This window comes from Geotrypetes seraphini, chromosome 6 (genome assembly GCF_902459505.1).
Source record: "Geotrypetes seraphini chromosome 6, aGeoSer1.1, whole genome shotgun sequence".
NCBI lineage: Eukaryota > Metazoa > Chordata > Amphibia > Gymnophiona > Dermophiidae > Geotrypetes > Geotrypetes seraphini.
Genome location: NC_047089.1, coordinates 214,953,807 through 214,976,760, shown reverse-complemented (window position 1 = coordinate 214,976,760; position 22,954 = coordinate 214,953,807). Strand labels below are relative to the sequence as shown.

General features: G+C 45.3%; 1 protein-coding gene across 2 annotated transcripts in view; it reads left to right on the top strand.

The window, feature by feature from the left end:
* UNC5D (unc-5 netrin receptor D) overlaps positions 1 to 21,945 on the top strand; it is a 761,056-nt gene extending 739,111 nt beyond the window's left edge. For both annotated transcript variants that reach the window (XM_033949939.1, XM_033949938.1), the window contains 2 exons: positions 3,259 to 3,437; positions 20,383 to 21,945. In XM_033949939.1, the coding sequence (XP_033805830.1) occupies positions 3,259 to 3,437; positions 20,383 to 20,587 (384 nt within the window). In that variant the 3' untranslated portion in view covers positions 20,588 to 21,945. The remainder of the gene's footprint in view (positions 1 to 3,258; positions 3,438 to 20,382) is intronic.
* The last annotated feature ends 1,009 nt before the right edge of the window (positions 21,946 to 22,954 follow it).

The window sequence follows — 22,954 nt, the reverse complement described above, 5'->3', positions numbered from 1 at the left end:
AAGGAGCTACCAGACCATGGTGGTGGGGGGGGAGAGATGTCAGTGTATATGGGGGGAGGGGGAGGAGACAGATGCCAGACCAGGAGGAAGGAAGGAGAGAAAGGAAGAAGAGATGCCAGATAATGGAGTGGGAGGGGGAGATGGAAGGAGAGGAGAGAGATAGGAAGGAGATAGAGACGCCAGACCATGGGGTGGAGTGGAAAGGAAGGAAGGAAAGGAGAAGAGAGAGATGCCAGAGCATAGGGGAGAGGGTGGAGACAAAGGCTGGAAGGCAGTGAGGGGGACATAGGAAGGAGGCACCAAGGACACTAAGGATATAGGAAGGGGCACTAAGGACATAGAAAGGAGGCACTGAGGACATAGGAAGGAAGAAGGGAGGGAATAGAAAGGGACAATTGTTGGGTCTGTGTGCAGAAAGAAAGAAATGAAAGAAAGGATGCACAGTCAGAAGGAAACGCAACAAGAGACTCATGAAATCACCAGACAGCAAAAGTAGGAAAAATGATTTTATTATTTTTTTTAAAAAAAATCTTTATTCATTTTCAAACTTACAATAAATGTGTCAATATGTTAAAACAGATTTACAATAAATATATCACTTAATAATCATCAATAATACAAATGATATGCTCTTATCTCCCACCCTTTCCTATTATATATTATATTAGTCTATTTTTCTATAGTTACTGAGGTGACATTGCATATTTTAAAGTCATCTTTGAAATCCCCTCAAATATAAATGATAATTAACATTTTCTCTGCATATAGTATGCTTTGTGTTTTTAAAAAAAATTTTATGGTTACCATTATGAATTAATAAGATATTATGTATACATGAAAAATGAATGGAAGAAATTGGGGGGTGGAGCTGGGGTGTGGCTAGGGCGGGGTTGGGGAGGGACTGAATATTAATAAATGTCCCGTTTTGATAAAAAAAATAAATGGTCACATTAAGCATACAGCGAGTGATTTCCTTCATTCGCTGGAACTCCGGCTGTCCTCTCCTGCCTCCCCTTCGCGGTTGGAAAAAAACCACGAATGAACGTGACCGCAAATTCACGGGGAGGGGGGGGCACTGTACTGTAATATCAAGAAGTATTTCTTCATGGAAAGAGTGGTGAATAGATAGAATGGTCTTTGCAGATGAGTAGGAGCAGAAAACTCCTTCTAGCAGAGATGTACACAGGCCAAACATTTTTTGATTTGTTTTGGGGAGTTTGTTCCTGATGTGGGACCCTTTGTACAAAGCCGCGGTAGTGAGTCCCGGCATGGCAAATGCATAGGAATTGAATGGGCTGTGTTGCATTTGCTGCACAGAAATCGCTACCGCAGCTTTGTAAAAGGGGTCCATTGAGGTCTCATACATTTGTTTTAATGAAATTTTTTTAAATGTGCGCTATAGATGTTATCAAACACTAATGGACTTAGCACATATTAATTCATCTGTGAGCGCATGTTAAATTGATTTAGGGAGCACTAACATTTTTAAGGCACACTAACAGATATACCCCTCTGCAATCTAACATAGTATTTTTTAACTACTACTTTTGTGAAAATATAAAATAAAATCTGAGATCCTTCTTTCCTGATTTCCATACTGTTTCTCTTCTCGTTTAATACTAGCAATCATAGAATTAACCCATTATAGGTCCTGCACTAAAAAAGACACTGAAGTTATGATTATGGAGAGCAGGTTTTAAATGTAGATAATACTCCAGGATGTGCCAGAGGGATTCACTACTCTGGAAGTGATTAGAAACATCCCCCCCCCCCCCCCCGCCTGATATTCATCCAGTGGACATAATTATGGGCCAGCCAATATTCAGCCAGACCCACATACTTTTGTGGGCCCCAGCTGAATATCAGACTGGGGCCTGCATAAGTATGTTTCTCTTTTTTTAACCGTGCTCTCTCCCACCCCCATTCGAATGTCTCCTCTGTCCCCTCCCCACCTTTCCTACCAGTTTCAAAGCTCCCCTTCCACCTGATCATCCCTTTCCAATTTCTAGGTAGCCTCCCCCCCCCCCGGCCTATCCAAATACCTGCTGATCCAGCAGAAGTCTTCAGGGGCAGGAGCACAGCCCCTCACTCCTAGCCCCTTGGCGTGCCTTTTCAAAATGGCTACCAAGACCTCTCTCAGCAGCTTTAAGGGAGGATAAATTTATGAATTCTATTGCTTGCAAACTGGGAAGGGGGCTATAAATTGTTTTTGTATTGTTTGATTTGATGTTTTTTTGCTGTTACTATATGTTTGTTTGTTGTAAGTTACCCTGGGTTCACTGGCTTAGTAAGAGAGGGCAGAGGGTAGACTGCCCTGGGTGCAGTTGAGGTGGGGGCACACCACCTCCTCTCCTCTCTGCCCCCCTGCTCCTTCCCACCCTTCCCCTGCCACATGCATACCTTCACCGCCCCCTTCCATAATTCTAGCTCTTCACCAGCGCGAAAAGCAGCTCCAACCTGCTGTTCGTGACGGCCGCGACTCTCCCTCTGATGTCAGTTCCTGGTTACAGTGCTCCCCCCCCCTCCGCATGTGCATCCCCTTCCCTTTCCCCGTACTTTTTTAACTTCTCTGGCATGAGCAGCAAGCCCACATCACCCTTTGACTGGATGCCGACGGAGGCAGCAACCTCACGCTAGGGAGGTAAAATAGGTACAGAGGAAGACAAGGGGTGCGTGCGCGACAAGGAGAAGAGCGGGGGGGGGGGGGGGCCAGAGAGGAGGAGGGGTGCTGCCCTTAGGAAGACCATGCCATCCCCAACCCCCCCTTACTATGCCACTGGAAGCAAGCTATTGCGCAGTTGTGTTAAAGGGGTTTGCAGTAGTTTGCTTGTTTCTGTGCACTAAACCACACAATAGTGCATTTTGCAGACTTTGTCCCTCAGTGGGCATAGCATGGGTAGAAGCATTTGCCAGCTAGTGTGTTATACTTACTGCATCCTAACTGGCTAATGCAAAGTTAAGGTGGGACTTTCAGCCAATACTGAAAACTTTACTGCATTTTAGTCAGAGTCCCTAAATTTGCTTTTATCGAGCTGCCCTAGAGGTTTCGAGCACGAGCCAGCATGGTAAATGCTCCGACACTCATAGAATTCCTATGGGCGTTGGAGCACTTACTTTGCTGGCCCATGCTAAGAACCTCTAGCGCAGCTCAATAAAAGGGGCGGGAGTGGGGGATAGTTTGACCACTGTAGTAAATGGTGTGGCTTTGCTTTCTGAATTTACTAATTACCGTAACTGTCTTCTTGTCTTTTGGTCCAGAACGAAAGAGATACCACAGCTTTCTTTGCACACGACGAGAGCACTTTCCCTCCACAGACTGGCCCCAAAGCCTTCAAAATCCCTTACTCCATCCGACAAAGGATATGTGCCACATTCGACACACCCAGTTCCAAAGGCAAAGACTGGCAGCTGTTAGCGCAGAAGCTCAGCATAACCAGGTACTAAAAGAGCGGGGGAAAAAATACAAAGAAGCCAGGGAGAATGCCACCATTTTGTATTAACATTATTGTATAATAAATTCACTCCAGCTGCAAATAGAGAGTGGAAGGACTAAAATCTATGCAGTGAAACAAAAAACACCCAAGAACATAACTGTATGACCTCGCTTGCCATTGGGTAAAGGATTATGGATTTGATACATAGTATTGCCTTTCTGTGGTACAATCAAAGAGGTTTGCTTATGTTATATGCAAGTACTTACTCTGTTCCTGGTGGACTCACTATCTAAGGGTGTGTGAGGGGGGGGGGGGTTGGGGGGGAGAGAGAGTTGTACCTGAGGCCATGAAGGGTTAAGTGACTTGCCAGAATCACAAGAAGCTGCAGTGGGGATTGAACCCGGTTCCCCAAGTTCTCAGCCCTCTGCACTATTAGGCTACTGCCATCCCAGGATCTTTCCTAAATCACTTCCACTTAAGATTCTTTCCACAGGTGCAAAGTGGCAGGAACCCATTGGCTTCTGCAATTAAAACAAAAGCCTTTTATCCATGCCTCATTTGCTCAATCCCGTTACCGTGACAGTAAAATTCTATCTATGCCCATATATGGCAACTTGACCTTCCAGTGGTTGTACCACAGGAATGCTGAGGAGGACTTCAACGCAGCAACAGCAACTGAGTAAATTGTTCTTGCTCCCCACTAGACACCAAGCACCCTCGGTTTGAGCCAGGGATGGGGGGTCTTTATCTGGGGAGCGGAATAGAAGGGAGGCATCCTTCTCTGGGGTAGGGGGAGACCATAAGAGGGCTTGTTAGTGTTCTTGGGTGAGTGTCCGGGTTGAGGGTGTGGCTAAAGTTGGAGGCTGCATGTTCAAAAGGCTTCTCCTGTGGGTGGGTATGATAGTATGTGTTTCTCCATGTGCAGTTTTTTGAAATGGGTGGTCCCGTGGGACTTGGAGTGGCCTATGTATACACTTCTACACATCGTTACACTTACTTTATACAGGGAACGGGACTTATTTACCACTTTTTTGTGGTTACACATTCAAAGCAGTTTACATATTTTTATGTTATGCAAGCTTGTATGGAAGCTGCCTTGGTTCTAGGCGGTGAATAGATAATAATAATAATTATTATTATTTATATATAAATATATATACACTAGTCTTTAAGCCCGTTACATTAACGGGTGCTTGAATAGATGTGTCTGTCCGTCTTTCTCTCTCCTTGGCTGCTGTCTGTCTGTCTTTATTTCTTTCTGTGTCTCTCCTTGACCACTGTCTGTGTGTCTGTCTTTCTGTCTCTCTCTCTCCTTGGCCACTGTCTGTCTTTCTGTCGCTCTCTGTGTCTGTCTGTCTTTCTATCTCTCTCTCTCTCTCCTTGGTTGCTGTGTGTCTTTCTGTCTCTTTCTCTCTCTCCTTGGCCGCTGTTTGTCTGTCTTTCTGTCTCTTTCTCTCTCTCTCGTTGGCTGCTGTCTGTCTTTCTGTCTCTCTCTCTGTTGCTCTGTGTGTGTATCTGTCTTTCTATCTCTCTCTCTCTCCTTGGATGCTGTGTGTCTTTCTGTCTCTTTCTTTCTCTCTTTGGGCTGCCTACTGTGTGTGTGTGTGTCTGTCTTTCTGTCTCTTTCTCTCCTTGGCCGCTGTCTGTGTGTCTTTCTGTTTCTTTCTCTCTCTCTCCTTGGCCACTGTCTCTCTCTCTCTCTCCTTGGCCGCTGTCTTTCTGTCTCTCGTTGGCCACTGTCTGTCTGTCTTTCTGCCTCTCTCTCTCTTCTTAGCCGCTGTCTCTCTCTCTCTCTCTCTCTCCTTGGCTACTGTCGGTGTGTCTGTCTGTCTCTTTCCCTCCCTCCTGTTCCCCGCCTGCGCCCCTCTCCCCTTCCTTTTGCCGCCCCCACCCCACCCGCCTCTCTGCGGCAGCGCCACCAGCCTCCAGCGCCATGGCAGCGAATAAACAAATCTTCATCCTCGACCCACCCAACGAACTCAAATTCTGAGAAAAGGGGTGTTGGTTCGCCACCGGGCAGGCAGAGAGCGCGGCTCCTGCAAGCTGCAACGGTGCTCTTACCCAGAGCGAGAGTGGAGGCAGAAGAGAAGGCCGTGCGACCTGGGAGCAGCAGTGGTTGTGACCTTCCCTCCCCTAGCTCCGTAGCTCGGTCGCCGCCACCTCCTTCTCTCCCCAGTGTCAGCTCCGAACGTCTACATGCAAGTGCTCCGAACGTCCATGCGCACACGCCACACTCTTTAATATTCTGCAGGCCACGGAGCTACGGATGCATGGAGCTACCAGGTTTGAAGTGCGCATGCGCGCTAAGGGAATTATTATAGCTGATAATTTATTTGTTTTCTATCCTGTTTTCCCCAAAGAGCTCAGAATGGGTTACAGGTTAATATACATAATATACAATTAACAGGTTACAATTTACCATAATTACAGTACAAGTTTTTATCCTAACTCGATACATGCTTAGGGATCTAATACCAATATTCATACCACATATACTCGAATATAAGTCAATCCGAGTATAAGACGAGGTATTCTTTTTCCCCAAAAAAAGGAGGAAAAAAGGTTGACTCAGCTTTAAGATGGGTGTGTGTGTTAATATTCATGTTGAGTTACAGGCTTCAAAATTTATACCCCACCTTTTTTTTACAAACTGCTTGGCTAGGTGGTATATCAAAAAATAAAATAAAATAAACTAACCATAAACCATAGTGTGGGCATTTTCCATGTCCAAATATGAATGTCTTAATTCCCCTTGCCACCCCGTCTAAAATATAACGCTATATAAATTCAATTAGCATTATATATTGCAAATGAATTAAGCTTGAAACTAGAGAGGTGGCTTTGTGTATATGCTCCTAAACTGATAAATAATGGATAACTAATTCTGGAGGCTCAGAGGGCTACCTGGGCTCCTTTCCCAGCCCAAAACTCTGTCAAGGTTCTGCTGAGGCAGTGCTCATAGCCCATGGGTATGGCCAGTTGGCAGAACTTCAGCCTTCATGCAGTGGTGACACCTTGTGGCCAGACCTAGGTTGTATACTTACCCGGAAGGAAGTGTGATTTATGGCCCCTTCCGGAGCGTGGAGAGGTTATAAAATGGGAAAAACCACCCTGGGTAAATACAAAAGAAAGCTCATAGTGGCATAGCCCAGTGGAGAGGCTGAGCATGATTGATAAGGAAGCCTTAAATTAGGAGAGGAAAGTACGGAGCCAAATACCACTCTCCATCCCTGCTTCCTAACACATCCAATTATGAGAACTCAGCCTGAACCAACTTAACAATCCATTTGGGCCGACGGCCTCAAGCACATTGTGATGCTTAATGGAATACTCTTTGTGCATCTGTGACTTCACTTTTTATTTATTTTTTTCCAAACCTTGACATACGCTTGTAGTCTGAATTGTCTTTCATGTTTTCCATTTACAAAAATTGTTACATCGTATCACTTGTTTTCATTTGAACGGTTCTGGCTTTGGAGAAAAAAAAAATGTCCCTGAGATATTGCTAGTAGGGCTCACTGGCAGTTTTTTGAAGTGTTTTCCACGTCGCCTTTAGATTCTATTATTTCTGATGATTTGTTTGCCACTGCATGAGCTTTTATGGGGAAATGGATGCTACAGCTGTCATCCTGTGAAACTGGTGGATGGGTGCATGTGTACGGTATATATATATATATACAGTATATCTGCATTTGTGAGATAGGATGGGCACAGTGCGCAGCGTTCCTGCCTCTGTGATTGTTCACTTGAGGCCAGTTGATGAAACAGGACTACTGTTTGCTTAAATCAGTGGTCTCAAATTTGCGGCCCGGGGACCACATGTAGCCCACCAGATACTATTTTGAGGCCCTCGGTATGTTTATCATAATCACAAAAGTAAAATAAAACAGTTTCTTGATCATATGTCTCTTTAGCTATAAATTACAATATTATTATTAAGACTTAGCCAAAAGGAAAGATTTATAAACTATAAAGAGTTTTACTTCATGCAAAATTATCATTTCTTTAATAAGACATTAACTATTTTTTTTCTGAGGCCCTCCAAGTACCTATAAATCTAAAATTTGGCCCTGCAAAGGGTTTGAGTTGAAGACCACTGGCCTATAGGAAGAGGAGATGCAAATGCTAAGAGCCTTAGCCAATAGGGAGAGGAGGAGATAGTGGATGCTGTGGATGGCCATCGTGTTACTATGTTTCTATAACCATAAAGTTCTATGACATCACAATGCAGGTGCAAAGAGCCTTAGCCTATAGCAGTGGTCTCAAACTCGCAGCCCGCCAGGTACTATTTTGAGGCCCTCTGTATATTTATCATAATCACAAAAGTAAAATAAAACAGTTCCTTGATCATATGTCTCTTTAGCTATAAATGACAATATTGTTATTAAGATTTAGCCAAAAGGAAAGATTTATAAACTATAAAGAGTTTCCCTAATGCAAAATTGTCATTTCTTGAATAAGACATTAACTATTTTTTTCTGAGGCCCTCCAAACACCTACAAATCCAAAGTGTGGCTCTGCAAAGGGTTTGAATTTGAGACCACTGGCTTAAATGGAATCCTGGACAACTGAGGAGGAGGACCCCCCCCCCCCCCCCTGCTGGTGGCTCAGCCGGCCGGTGGTCCTCCACTGGCACTGTGGCGGTGGAAGTGCCACTGGTGAATGCTCAACTTGCTCTCCCCCTTTCAGGACCCTAAAACAGCTAGCCGTCCTCTGATACGCCTGAAAAGAAACATTAATAGTACTGGCTCAAGCAAGGCATGGTGTCAGTACTGCCTGCTAGTTCATTATGGCAAACAATTTATTTGGCGTCAGTGCACACATGTAACCAGCTGCATCACCCTCTCCTGTACCAATAATGAAACCCCCAAACACATTTCTGTGAGTGCACCTCACTCCTGCCTTGCAGTGGCCACATGTTATTTCAGTGCTGAAAGTTCCTAATGCATAGCTCTGTCAATGCACCTCACTCCTGCCCTGGAGCGCCCACATTACCTGCTGTTCTAGTTCAGAGACCTCCATAGACAAATGCACACACGCATGCGCGCTTGTACATGCGCATGCACAGAGTGGCATAGCGAGGGTGAGAGGCGCCCCCTCCTGCCATATGCGCATGCCCCTTCCCTTTCCCCATGCCTCTTTAACTTGCCCGGCACGAGCAGCAACCCCCCAACCTGCTGCTCACGCCAGCGTCGGCTCTTCCTTTGATGTCACTTCCGAGCTGCAGGTCCAGGAAGTGACATCAGAGGACAAGACGACGTTGGTGCGAGCTTCAGCTCATGCCGAGAACGTTAACGAGGTATGGAGGAAATGAAAGGGTTCGCGCGTGCAGTAGTTGGGGGGGGAGGGCAAGGAAGGAGCAGGGGGGGCAGAGAGGAGGATGGGTGACAGTACCCCCACCAAGACAGCACCCAAGGTGGACCGCCCCTCCCCCGTACTACACCACTGCACACACACGCACAGAGCTCTGCCAATGAACCTCACTCCTGCCCTGCAGCAACTACCTGTTCTTCTACCCTGTTTCCCTGAAAACAAGACCTATCCTGAAAATAAATCCTAGTTAAGATCGACCCCCACCCCCCGAATGTCTCCAACACTCCCTGACTCCACCCTGCTCAATTCACTGAAAAAAATTGGACTCGTCGAGTCAGCAACCCCCTCCCCGGGTGAGACCTGACATACCTCCACTCCGAGGCCTCCTAAAGTAGTGGCGGTGGCAGCGCTCTGATCGGGCTGCTTTTCGGCCTTCCCCGCTAGGGCCTTCTCTCTGCCGCATCACTGATGACTGTTTTTTGAGACCTCGGAGGTACAGTATGTCAGTCTCACGGTGGGAAGGTCGGTGGGGTTCTGCTGCACAGGAGGATGGGAGGGAGGGATAGAAAGATGTTGCAGAAGGGGATGGGTGAGAGGGGAGGAAAGATGCAGCACATGGGGAGGGGGGAGGAGAAATAAAAAAGGAAGAATTGGGGTGGAGGAGAGGAAGGGAGAGATGATTGTTATACATTTAAAAAAATAAGACATTCCCCCCAAATAAGCCCTAATGCATTTTTTGAACCCAAAATTAATATGATACTGTCTTATTTTGGGGGAAACACGGTAGTATTGAGTCATCTATGAACAGAGAGAGATGCACTGGCAGAGCTCAGTACTGCCCTGAACTATACTTAGAAAGAACCACAGAGGTCAGATCTGAATCTACTGCCTCTGCATTAGATGTAAAGATGCTTTGAAGCTTTTGTGAATTACACACAATAATTCTCGACCACAGGGATGAAGTGTCTGTAGAGCTGGGGTTTAGAGTGACTTCGGTACCCTGGAGGGCAGGAACTCATTTCCACTGCCTCGCTTCGCTGCTTAAATCTGCTTTGATTATGAGAGATCTAGCTTTGCACAGAGCTCAGGCTTGAATCAGTCTCTATTTTAGACTCGAGCGCCCATGTGCTGTGCGTCCTTAAGGTATGTGTCTGTAGGCTCCTGTATTACTGTTGGAATCTCTTCAGGGGAAACCTCGGTGTTAGGGAAAATGTCTTTTCCTATCCTGAATGGTGCAAACAGATGGCAGGGTATAAAACCTGCTTAGGAGATGGTGTCTGAGATAACTATGTGACCACTATGGGTATCTTAGCTATGTTACTGCACATGGTTTACATGTAGCCATCTACTAGGTATTATCAAGAAGGGTATTACAAGCAGAACGAAAGACGTTATCCTGCCGTTGTATCGGGCGATGGTGCGCCCACATCTGGAGTACTGCGTCCAATATTGGTCGCCGTACCTTAAGAAGGATATGGTGATACTCAAGAGGGTTCAAAAAAGAGCGACACGATTGATAAAAGGTATGGAAAACCTTTCATACGCTGAAAGATTAGAGAAACTGGGGCTCTTTTCCCTGGAGAAGCGGAGGCTTACAGGGGACATGATAGAGACTTACAAGATCACGAAGGGCATGGAGAAAGTGGAGAGGGACAGATTCTTCAAACTTTCGAAAACTACAAGAATGAGAGGGCATTCGGAAAAATTAAAAGGGGACAGATTCAGAACCAGTGCTAGGAAGTTCTTCTTCACTCAAAGGGTTGTGGATGCCTGGAATGCGCTTCCGGAGGGTGTGATAGGACAGAGTACGGTATTGGGGTTCAAGAAGGGATTAGATAATTTCCTGAAGGAAAAGGGGATAGGAGGGTATAGATAGAGGATTACTATGCAGGTCCTGGACCTGATGGGCCACCGCGTGAGCGGACTGCTGGGCATGATGTACCTCTGGCCTGACCCGGCAGAGGCCCTGCTTATGTTCTTGTGCAAGTCAATTCCCCATCCATAGCCTTGGAAACGAGCATTTTTCCCCACCACGGATGCAAAACCTGAATGCTACAAAGCTTGAGTTACTACTGGATTAAGAATGCACCTTTTCAAACAGATGAAGCTCATTCTGAGTAGCAGAGGTGGGATTAGGACCCACAATGTATTTCACAGATACCACCGAGAGCACATCCATGCCCTGCCTTGTAACTTAGGTCTATTCTTGTCACAGAACAGGGTCTGTTTTACATTTATATTGTGAAGTTATTGCTCCGAGACATCCTATATCTAAGTTCAACAAGTTACTATCTCACTCAGTGGCTTAGCGAGGGTAGGAGGCGCCCGGGCCAGTGGCACCCCCATGTACCCTCGAGATGGCAGATGAAGTTTAATGTAGAGAAATGTAAAGTCTTGCATGTAGGAAACAGAAACCCGATTACACCTATATGGTGGGAGGGTTGGTAATGGGTGAAAGAACCCAAGAAAAGGACTTGGGGGTAATAGTGGACAACACAATGAAGCCATCGGCACAGTGTGCTGCAGCCTCTAAGAAGACGAATAGAATGCTGGGTACTATCAAGATTGGTATTACAACCAGAACGAAAGAAGTTATCCTGCCGTTGTATCGGGCGATGGTGCACCCGCATCTGGAGTACTGCGTCCAATATTGGTCACCGTACCTTAAGAAGGATATGGTGATACTCAAGAGGGTTCAAAAAAGAGCGACACGATTGATAAAAGGTATGGAAAACCTTTCATACGCTGAAAGATTAGAGAAACTGGGGCTCTTTTCCCTAGAAAAGCGGAGACTTAGAAGGGACATGATAGAGACTTACAAGATCACGAAGGGCATGGAGAAAGTGGAGAGGGACAGATTCTTCAAACTTTCGAAAACTACAAGAACGAGAGGGCATTCAGAAAAATTAAGAGGGGACAGATTCAGAACCAATGCCAGGAAGTTCTTCTTCACCCAAAGGGTGGTGGATACCTGGAATGCGTTTCCAGAGGCTGTGATAGGACAAGAAGGGATTAGATAATTTCCTGAAGGAAAAGAGGATAGGAGGGTATAGATAGAGGATTACTATACAGGTCCTGGGCCTGATGGGCCACCGCGTGAGCGGACTGCTGGGCATGATGGACCTCTGGTCTGACCCTGCAGAGGCACTGCTTATGTTCTTATGTACTCCCATCACACACTGAAGATATTAGCATTTTTCAGTGGGATGGGCTGTCGTATGTCATTAAGAAATGAAAATGAGCAGAAAAAAAAGCACATTTTCTCCCTAATTCTATACAGTTGAGTGCTCCTTGTACGTCCCACTGCAGTTTTGGGTTTGTTTTCTGCTTAGCAGTTTTTGTTGGTTTCTTTTGTCGAGGCTGTAGCTTTAACCACTCTGCCACACTCTCCCCCTAATCAATAAATATCAGTAATTGGCACTTAGGCACATAACTGACTTTAGCCAGTATTCTTAGGGTTACCAGACTTCCGGATTTACCTGGACATGGGTGGCTTTTCAAAACCTGGTACATTGTCCGGGTTTTGAAAAGCTTCAAGCTTGGGACGGCATCGGGAGGGCATCTGCACATGTGTGGATGCAACACGGTGACGACATGCTCCTTCATGCAGGCGTATGATATTATCACGTCACACCTGCGCATGCACAGATGCTCTCTTGATGCAGCTCCAAGCACAAGAACAGGTTGAGGCGGAATGGGGTGTGACTTGGGCAGAATGGGGGCGGGGCTGGGTAGAACTGGGTGGGCCTGAGGGCGGAGCCATGGGTCTGGATTTTACAATAGTAAAATCTGGTAACCCTAGTTATTCTATAATGTGGGAATGCAATTTCCAGACTACAACTGTACGGGAGCATGGGCAGGTCATGAAACAAAGGCCACAACACAAATAAAAAGCAAGTAGGCCTCAGAAATCGGTGTAAAGAGCAATCTAAAGGAAAGACCTGACAAGGGCCGTGTTTCATGAAATGCTTGCTTCAAGGGTCTCCAAAGTAAACAACATAGTCTTGTTCTAAACATCACATAAATATAATGATTCAAGGCAAATGCAGATCAATAAAATCAGCCAATAGAATACAACTTAAATTCAAAATACTGATGAGGTGTAACAAAACTAAGAATTGCAAATGAAATGAAAAGTTCTGATATGGAGGGCTAAAAGAAATACCTGGAAAAAAGTGATCGATTTTCCAGGGCCTTGACTTGGGGCTAGATTCACTAAGCCCACCGATCAAGTCCCGACCATTTAGCAACCTCTTTGCGACCCCGACCCGATTCACTAACCTTCCTCCCGGTCTGATTCCGATCCGCGCATGCAAATGAGGGAAAGGCAGCGATTCACAATACAATTTCAGGAACACCGACTGGGCTGCCCGATCGGAAAAAACAAGCGACTGCCGAGGACCAGTCGCTTGTGCAAAAACCCTGCTCTCTGCCCCGATTCTGCTTCTCCTGCCCCGATTCTACTTCTCCTGCTTTCTGCCCCGACTCCGTGGTTTTAACCCGCGGGTTAAAACCACGAGCTCGCGAAAGCTTCCAGCTCTAAAAAAAAAAAAAAAGTTTCCAGCACTTCCTTCGCAGTGAGCATGTGTAGACCATCTCCAGGCAAAGAAGATGGTCTGCGCATGCTCAAGGATCGCTCTCCAGTGATCCGTGCGGTCGGTGGGGGGTGTGCCTCCGATCGCCTTCATGTGCATCGCCCCCATTTGTGAATCAGTCGGCCTGCCTTGGATCGGCCACGGATCGGACAGGATTGAGCAGATTGGTGAATCTAGGCCTAGGAGTTTTGCACATGGGTTACAGAATACTAACGGCTTTACGAGCGGCCACAAAAAAGTTCTCAGCCCAACCAACAAAGTTGGGGCAGTCTCCATTGAGGGCTATACACTTATTCCAGTGACTTTCCACTCTTTTTGCTCCGTTGGAACACATCCTACTCCTCCCTTCCCCATGCCATTCCTCAGGTGGGGAGCCACAGCTGCTCCATTTGTATGCCTTCAGCGCTCCTCACCTCCAGTAGCAGCAAGACCTGAAATCTGTTGCCCCAAGAGGTGTCAGCTCTCACAGTGTGGTGTTTCCTCTGGTAGAGGCTACATGCTGAAGGTGGGCAGGAAACATGGCAGTGCTTTGCACAGGCAGTTAATGTGCGTCTCCCTCCGGCACTCTTATGAGCTCATTGCAGTGTACAAAGGTGCCATGGCACACAGTTTGAGATGCATTGCTCTAGATATTTACCTTTACAAGGGCATGTGAATGCGGGTTACTAGATTACAGAATTGCTTTTCATATTTATATTTCTTTTTTTGCCACCCTCATCCTGTTCCAGAATGACACTTCTTTTCCAGAAGAATAAATGGGACTGTTCCACATATCACAGCCAAATTTTTCTGTAGCATCACCAGAGTTTAAAAAAAGATAACTTTGCAGCTGGTTTGGAAATGTCAACTTTCCAAAGATATCAGGGAAAAGAGACTCTCTTGTTATATTGGGTTTATCCTAGCACCTCATTTTTGGAGGTGAGGAACTTCTGTGCGCGGAAGAAGAATGGGACTTGGGGGTGATTGTGTCTGATGATCTCAAGGTAGAAACAGGTAGAAAAAGCGATGATCAAAGCCAGGAAGATGCTTGAGTGAATAAGGAGAGGAATGGCCAGCAGGAAAAGGGAGTTGATAATGCCATTGTATAAGTCTCTGGTGAAGTCCTATTTGGAATACTGTGTGCAATTTTGGAGACCCCACCTTCAGAAAGCTATAAAGAGGATGGAGCTGGTCTAGAGGGCTGTACAAAATTGGTTAATGGCCTTTGTCATAAATCATATGAGGACAGACTTAGAGGACTTAATACATATACTCTGTAGGAAAGATAGGAGAGCGGGAATATGATAGAGATGTTAAAATATCTCCGTGGCGCTAATGTACAGGAGGAGAGTCTTTTTGAAATGAAGGAAAACGCCGGAAGGAGAGGAAATAGGATGAAATTAAAAGGTGATAGGCTCAGGAGTAATGTAACAAAATACTTCTTTACAGAAAGATGTAGATGTGTAGAATAGTCTCCCAGTAGAGGTGGTAGAGCTGAAGACTGTATCTGAATTCAAGAAAGTGTGGGACAGGCGTGTGGGATCTCTTAAGGAGAAGAGAAGATAGTGAATGGTGTAGAAGGGCAGATTAGATGGGTCATTTGGCCTTTATCTGCCATCATGTTTCTATTTATCTGATTGACCCCTGACGCAGACAGTTGCACTGAAACACGGCCTGTTTCGAGCCCATCAATAAAATAAAGCTTTTGTTGCTCCATACTTGAAGGCCCTTGGTGTGCATGGAGTGTGTGGCATAGTCGGTTCAAACCCCGCGCTGCTCCTTGTGATCCTCCACTGCCTCAGGTACAGAAGATAGATTATGTGCCCACTGGGACAGATAAGGAAAATGCTAAAATACCTGTATGTAAACCGCTTCGAGAGTGGTCGTAAAACTACAAAAAAAAGGCAGTATACAAGTCTCTTTCCCGTTTTTTTAATTACTTTTGTAGCCGGACCATATAAGCATTTTTTTATAGCAACCTACAAATCTTTCAGACACTGAAGCACTTACGATCAACTGAAAATCATTAACAACTGAAAGCAGTTGAATTACAAAGAAAACTATGTGCAGGAGATATTCAGCACTTCTTCAAAGAACAAAGGACACGCTATTTTGCAGTAGATTGCATGAGTGGGATGTTCACTCCATGTCCTTTCTGAAAGCACACCGACAAATGTGTGTTATGGTTAGCATATAGCACAATGCCAGACTCACTCCCCTTCCACTATCCAGAGACTAATGGATTATTTTCTGTGCACATGGCATCTCATCTACGAGGGAGTGAGGAAAAGTTCTCAGCCCAACCAAGAAGAGAATAACGTGGATATGGTTCAATCAATGATCTGAAACAATGTCAAAACAGAGAATTTTGTTTCTGCAAATTGGCACTTAATGAAATGACATAACACTCTCTTCAGCTACAGTGGCAAAATAATGCTCAAAATTTAAGAACTTGGTTGGTTGGGCTGAGAACTTTTCAGCATCCCTCATATGTAATAAAAGTGAGCCAAGTATAGGACAATGAAGCCATTGTGACATCACTGATGAGGTTGGCTCTTATTGGTGGAATGAGGCACTATGACATCACAATCTCAACTCTTTTTCAGCTACAGTGGCAAAATAATGCTCAGAATTTAGGAACTTGGTTGGTTGCGCCGAGAGCTTTTCAGCACCCCCTCGCACTTAGTATGGGCTATTTAATCTGAATCCTTGAGTGTAGCCACTGCAATAATAGTCCTGGACTGCAAAACAACTCTATCTACATTTTCCATATTCCCCACTCCGCCTTCATAGTTAGTTGCTTGGTGTTTGTTAACCTAACCAAACAGGTGCATGGTGCATGCATGATCGTTATATGTATGTGTGTGTACAAACTGTGCTTGATGCTTGTTCAGTGCATGAAATACACTGTGAAATTTAAGACTTATATAAGTTGAAAACATAAAACCGAATCTCAACCTGATGGCTCTGGGAAGTTTCTCGTAACGGGTATGGGAAACTCTGATCCGTGCATTTGTACAAAAGCAATAAACCATGCAGCACTCAATGTTCTACCCCCCCCCCCCCTCCGAGCCCTACCTCAAACAAATTAGGTGATTCCTCTGCAGAGGCTAAACTAGTGTTTTTAGAAAGTAATGTGCAATGTAGATTTCTATGTAGAAACATGATGTAAGATAAAGGCCAAATGGCCCATCTAGTCTGCCCATCCACAGTAAGGGCTCCTTTTATCAAGGTGCGCTAGCGGGGTTAGCGAGTCGGACATTTCATCACGCGCTAACCCCCAGGGCAAGCCAAAAAAACTAACGCCTCGTCAATGGAGGCGTTAGCGACTAGCGCGGCAGGCGGTTTAATGCGCTGTATTACGCACGTTAAACCTCCAGCTTGATAAAAGGAGCCCTAAGGCTTTTCAGTAGATAGAGTCAGGATATGGCACCAAAAATTATGCACCAAAAATATGAGCGCTAAGCACTGAGGGGGAAATTCTATAAATGGTGCCTTGACTTAGGCGCCAGTGCCTGTTAAGAGGGAAATGTTGTTTCAAACGGTACTTAAATAACATTTCAAAGCGTCTACTGGTGCCAAAACAAATGGCGCAGAAATCACGCCTCCAGAAGTGCCTACAGGCACCTAACACAATGGCGTGGCGACCGCTTTTGTGGCGCCATTTAGAGTATTTGGGCCTAATTCTATAATGACATCTGCGTTAAGGCAAATTGGCGCTTAATGTAACAACCCCCTCCTTTACAAAGTCGCGCTAGCATTTTTAATGCCATCCGCGGCGGTAACAGCTCAGAATTCTGTGAGCGTCGGAGCTGTTACCGTGGCAGCCGGCACTAAAAACGCTAGCGCAGCTTTGTAAAGGAGGGGGTAAGTTAGGCACGCAACTGGAACTATTCTATAAACTGTGACCCCAGTTGTATAAATGGCACCTAAAACATAGATGCTGAGGAACGTGATCAGACTTATCTTTGGTTTAAAGAAATTTAACCATTTCACTGCCTTCTGTTGTGAATTACATTGGCTGCCTGTTGAGATGGTGTCAGGTCAAAAGCGCGCCGGGACAAAGGCGCGCGCAGACAATTGAGCGCAGCGCTGAGGCGCGCGCCACAGAAAATTACAGTTTTTACGGCTTTTTACGGCTCCGACGGGGGGGGGGCGTGGGGGGGAATCCCTCCACTTTACTTAATAGAGATCGCGCCGCGTTGTGGGGCGTTTTAGGGAAAAAGTTAAGTTTATAGTAAAATGTGGAGGGTTACAACCCCCCACAACGCCAGCGCGATCTCTATTAAGTAAACTGGGGGGGCTCCCCAACAAAAACCCCCGTCGGAGCCCCTAAAAACTGTAATTTTCTTCGGCACGTGCCTCCGTCTTGCACTCAGTTGTCGGCGCGCGCCTTTGTCTTTCGCCGAGTTGTCTATGAACCGTTGAGACATGTATCTTATCTGATTAATTCATTTTCATTTGCTGCTCAAAACCATTCTCGTGCAGCTCATGCTTTTTTTTGTTTATCCATCACGAAGGGCTGTAAGTTCAAAAGATTCCATGAGCACATGTCAGGCTGACATCTGGGATAAAGAATTCAAACAATTATCACTCGTGTCTTTTTTCATATCTGGAATTCCGAAGGCGTTTGAAGACTTATTTGTTTTCTAGATTTATTTTTTTTTTTTTTTAGGGGGGGGGGGTACAAATTTTTCATGATGAGCGTTCAGTTGTGAGTTTATTGCAATCTTTTCTAAACCACATAGATCTTCAAGGTAATGTGGTCTAGAAGTTGATTTTATGTTATGTTATGTCAATCTTGAGTTAGGTGCCATTTATAGAATTGTACCTACTTGTGTCTAAAGTGGACTTAGGTGTCAGTAAGCATCCAAACCTTAGGCGTACCCTATTTACGCCAGGGTTTTCTTGGCCCAGATACCTGTGATTAAGTGCCTACATGAAAAACACGCCCACGATCTGCCCTTAACCACACCTAATTTCTGGTAGACTCCTTGGACTAGGTGCCTACTTGAAAGTGATAGGCGCCTATCAATCAAGGCACCTACAGTCCAATAAATTTTAATTTAAGCCAATTCTGAGGTGCTAATTGCTTTGTTATCGGCGCCAATTATGCTTATAAGAAAATCTTCAAAAAACTAACAGTTTCAAAACATTGTTATCCGACTGATTTTCGGTCTGAAAAATAATAATAATAATAATAATTTATTTCTTGTATACCGCCAAATCAGTAAAAGGTTCTAGGCGGTTCACAGCAAGATAAGGCTGAACATCCAGGCGAATTACAATACAAGAAAAGCTATTTTTAGAAGATACATAATGCCTATAGATTAAAAGCATTAACATTAGAACACTTAAGTTACAAATTTATCAAATAGTTGTGTTTTTAGTAATTTTCTAACATTATAGTAAGATGGAACTTCTAGCATAATTTTGCCAAACCAGGTATTCAATTTAGCTGCCTGAAAAGCGAAAGTTCTCTCTAAAAATATCTTAAAACGACATATGGTAATATGACAGGAGGGTATGCAAATAACTGGACTTTTCGTGTAGGCTTGTTTGAGTAATATAAGGAGAAATGGGAAACAAGGTAGAAATGGGAAACAAGGAGAAATGGGAAACTCCTTATTACCAAAAATTACACTGGCTACCGATTGAGGCTAGAGTTTTATTCAAATTCGCATGTATTTGCTTCAAATCAATCTTCGGTATGTCCTCAGGTTACCTTGTTTCCCATTTCTCTTTAAATCACTCCAATAAGCCCACACATAGAGTCCAGTTATTCACATATCCTACTGTCAAATCATGTCGTTTGAAGAGATTTCTCAAGAGAACTCTCTCTTTCCAGGTAGCCAAAATGAACGCCTGGTTTGGCAAAAGCATGCCAGGAGTCTCATCCTATTATTTTTTTTAGAAAACTATTAAATACACAATTATTTGACAAATTTGTAACCCAAGCTTCCTAATTGCTTTTTAAATATAACATGTATTGTGTACATTCTAGAAATTGATGTATCTTTTTGAACTGTATATTCACTGGATGTTCAGCCTTATCTGCTGTGAACCGCCTAGGACCATTCGTGGTCTGGCGGTATATAAGAATAAATTATTATTATTATTATAAAGTCTAGGCGTGCTGATCTAGGTGCCTAACTGTAGGTATCTTTATAGAATCTGCCAGTGTATGCGCAAACTTCAGAATGCCTGGGCCAATCAGGCCTTAGGGTTAGTGGGATGGGCGAACCCGCTATGCCTAAGGCCTGATTAGTCCAGGCTTCTAGAGCCTGGGCCAATCAGGCCTTAGACTTAGCGGGGATGGGCCGGGAGGGGCAGGCCAGCCTCATTTTGACGAGGCGGGCCTGCCAGCAGGACGGCAGCAAGACCCGTTCGTCCGGCCAACAATTTAGAGGTTAGTTGGGGGATAGATTAGTTGGGGGGAGGTTAGGGGGGTCATGGGGGGGTGGTAGCGCGGGGCGGTCGTTAACGTGGGAGGTCTGGAGGGGGTGCGGCTTTCCGGCAGGAGGGGTTGGGCATTCCGGCAGGAGGGATTGGACACCCTCCTGCCGGTGATCAGACAGGCGGCCGCGACCGCTATACTTATTGCGGCAGGGAGATCCCTTGCCGCGATAAGTATAGTGGCTGCATCTACTTACCATGTAGGCCAGCATTTTGCTGGCCTACATAGTAAGTGTCTCTTCCTCTACTAGGGAGACGCATAGAGCCGCCTAGGTTCGCCTAAGGCCCTTAGGCGAGCTTAGGCATCTTGCGGGCCTCCCTAGGCTCCCGGAGGCGCCTTCAATATAGGCAGCCTGCCTGAGGAGCACTTTTTAAAAAAACCTGCATCTCGATTGGCTGATTAGACAGCTGTAGGACGCCTACAGCTGCCTAAAATTGGGACGCACTTTGCAGAATCAGGGCCTTTGGGTTCTGCAGTTGTGCTCACTATTTATTAAGAAATGTTAAAAAGCCAGGGAGAGATGAAATCTCGTCTTTTAAAGGGCCAGCAAGATCCGTTAATCCAAGACCTACCAAGACTAACTCCCTTACTCTGTCTCTTTCAGGAACTTGGCTTACTTTGCCACTCAGAACAGCCCCTCGTCTGTTATTTTGGACCTATGGGAAGCTCGACACCCCTATGACGGGGACCTGGATTCTCTAGCCTGTGCGCTGGAAGAAATTGGAAGGACACAGTCCAAAATCTCTCTGCTTACAGAGACTCGGACTGAAGAGTCCGACTTCAGCTACAACCAGCAAAACCCACTCTAGTGAAATGTCAAAATCTCTCTGTATGCGAGAATCTGGGGTCAGCAATCAGACTTTGTGCTCAGAGCTGAGCTTCTGAGAGAGAAAGAAAGGAAGCCGTTCTCCACGTGCTCATTGGGTGTCGAAGAAGAATCGCTTCCACTGAGGAATATTTTGTGCTGGAGGGCAGAGGAAGCTTACTGAATGGGACCAACAAACACCGTTGCCCTTTTTTTCTGCAAGAGACAGGGGTTCACTCGAGGTGATGGTTTGTCGTGCTCAGAAATTAACCTACGCCTCTCTGTGTTACAGCAAGTTCAGTCTTGTAATGAATGGTTTGTGGTAGGGGTGAGCTCGCGTGTGGTGCCTCACGGTGTCACGAGCTGACCGTTAAGTTGGCAATTGAAAATTCAAGAGGCGTGGATGGACCCAGTTGTGGTTGCACAGCCAGGTGGAACGTCACAGTGGCTTTCACCTTCAACAGCTGATGCCACCTAAAAGGCACTGATGTGATCTGCAAGCACAGCTGGACACTTGCATGAGAGGTTATGGCCATAGAAAGATGTTACAGGGTTTAGGTAACTGCTGTTGAGGTGCATATAATCTCCTTAACGCCAAACATATGCTGACTGGATACGTTTTAGATGTGTGGTATTTTAGTACAGTCCACCCCCAACCTTCCTGTTATGTTTCGTTGGAAGTGATTATAAGGATGCTCTTAATACAGCTTGATGACACCACATCAAGGTTTGTAACATGAAAGCGAACTGATCATTACATGCTGCGTTTAAGCAGTTAACACTTTCTTTGCCAATTTGTCTTGTTATAACACACATAGCCTAGCGATGGCACAAGCTCAGTAGAAGGGCAGCTGGGAAGGATCCTCAAGAGGTTGAGGTTCCACATCCGCCCATGACTTCTTCACCCATTTGCCCCAAAGATGGCCATGTTCCACTCCCCCGTTCTTTCTGCCATACTCTGTCGCAGTGCAGAGCAATGTGGGCAGCCAGGGGCTAAGTGGGGCCAGTCCTGCCTCCAAATTTGGCAACAGTGAGTAAGGACAGGGGAGCCATTCATTCTGCTGCACCCGTTGTAAGGAGAAGACGGCATTAAGGGAGAAAGGTCTCGATATGTTGAACACAGGCCCTCCCCAGACCATGTGGCTCCACAGGGGTCATAATGCCATATTTCAGGTCACAATGTGTATGGAGATACCCAGCATCTGTCTGTGAGGGGCTCCTCTGGGGTGCTAAGCTGGAGGATAACAGCCAAAATGATTCCTGGGATGTTCTGGCTATCTCAGACCCATCCTTTATTAAGGTTTCTAAAAATAATCCTTCTGGAACACTGTGTTACCCCCCCCCCTCCCACACACACACACACATACATACAGGGCTCCTTTTTCAAAGGTGCGTTAAGGCCTTAACGCGCGGAATAGCTTGCGCTAAATTGCCGTGCACGCTAGCCACTACCACCTCCTCTTGAGCAGGCGGTAGTTTTCGGGTAGCGTGTGCTAATCCGGTGCGTGCGCTAGAAATGCTAAAAGGAGCCCACAGTGTTTCTCTTTCCAGTAGTACTTGGCTTTCATTTTTCAGTCAGAAATGTCTTTTTCTTTTTCTTTTGCTGCTAAAAGGTTAAAATGAGTTGTTTTGTTTATCAGATTTCCTTAAACATGTAAAGGACTGTATACTGAAAAATGCTGACTACATCCATACAGAAGGACTAAGAGACGGCCATGGAGGGCTGTGTGATGCGACTAGTGTCGCAGGATACAAAAAACACAGCTTTGAGGATTCCGTTTCCGGAATCTAGAAGGTTCTCTGTGGTCACAATCTCTCATTTCTCTGATTGTAGCTAAAGCCTTTATCCATCCTCTGTCTAGGGGGGAATAAGCTGAGTAAAACGAGCCCTTAGCTGTAACTGTGAATATGGTGTGTTACTTTTGCTATGATTTCTTTTATGGTTACTAGCTAGAGGAGGTTTGCCTAACCATATTAAGGCCTCATCTCTGCAGTCGGTGTGACTTTTGACAGATTAAAAGGAGACTTAGTGGGGAACTGGAGCCCATTGCATCTGGCCTGACATGTTGCATTGTCCTTCCTTAGAGGTTATAAATATAGGAAACTGAGATAAAAGGTAAGAACTGGTTATAGGTGTGTTTCACATTAGAACAGTAGTTCCTAAGCCTGTCCTGGGGAAACCCCCAGCCAGTCAGGTTTTCAGGATGTCCAAAATGAATATTCATGAAAGATATTTGCATGCGTTGGAGGAGGTGTAAACAATCTCAGTCATCAGTGCTTTCCCTCATTTATATTAAATATATATGTATGTATATATAATCCTCAGTAACCTACTAAGGATTCATTCTATCTATCTATCTATCTATCTATC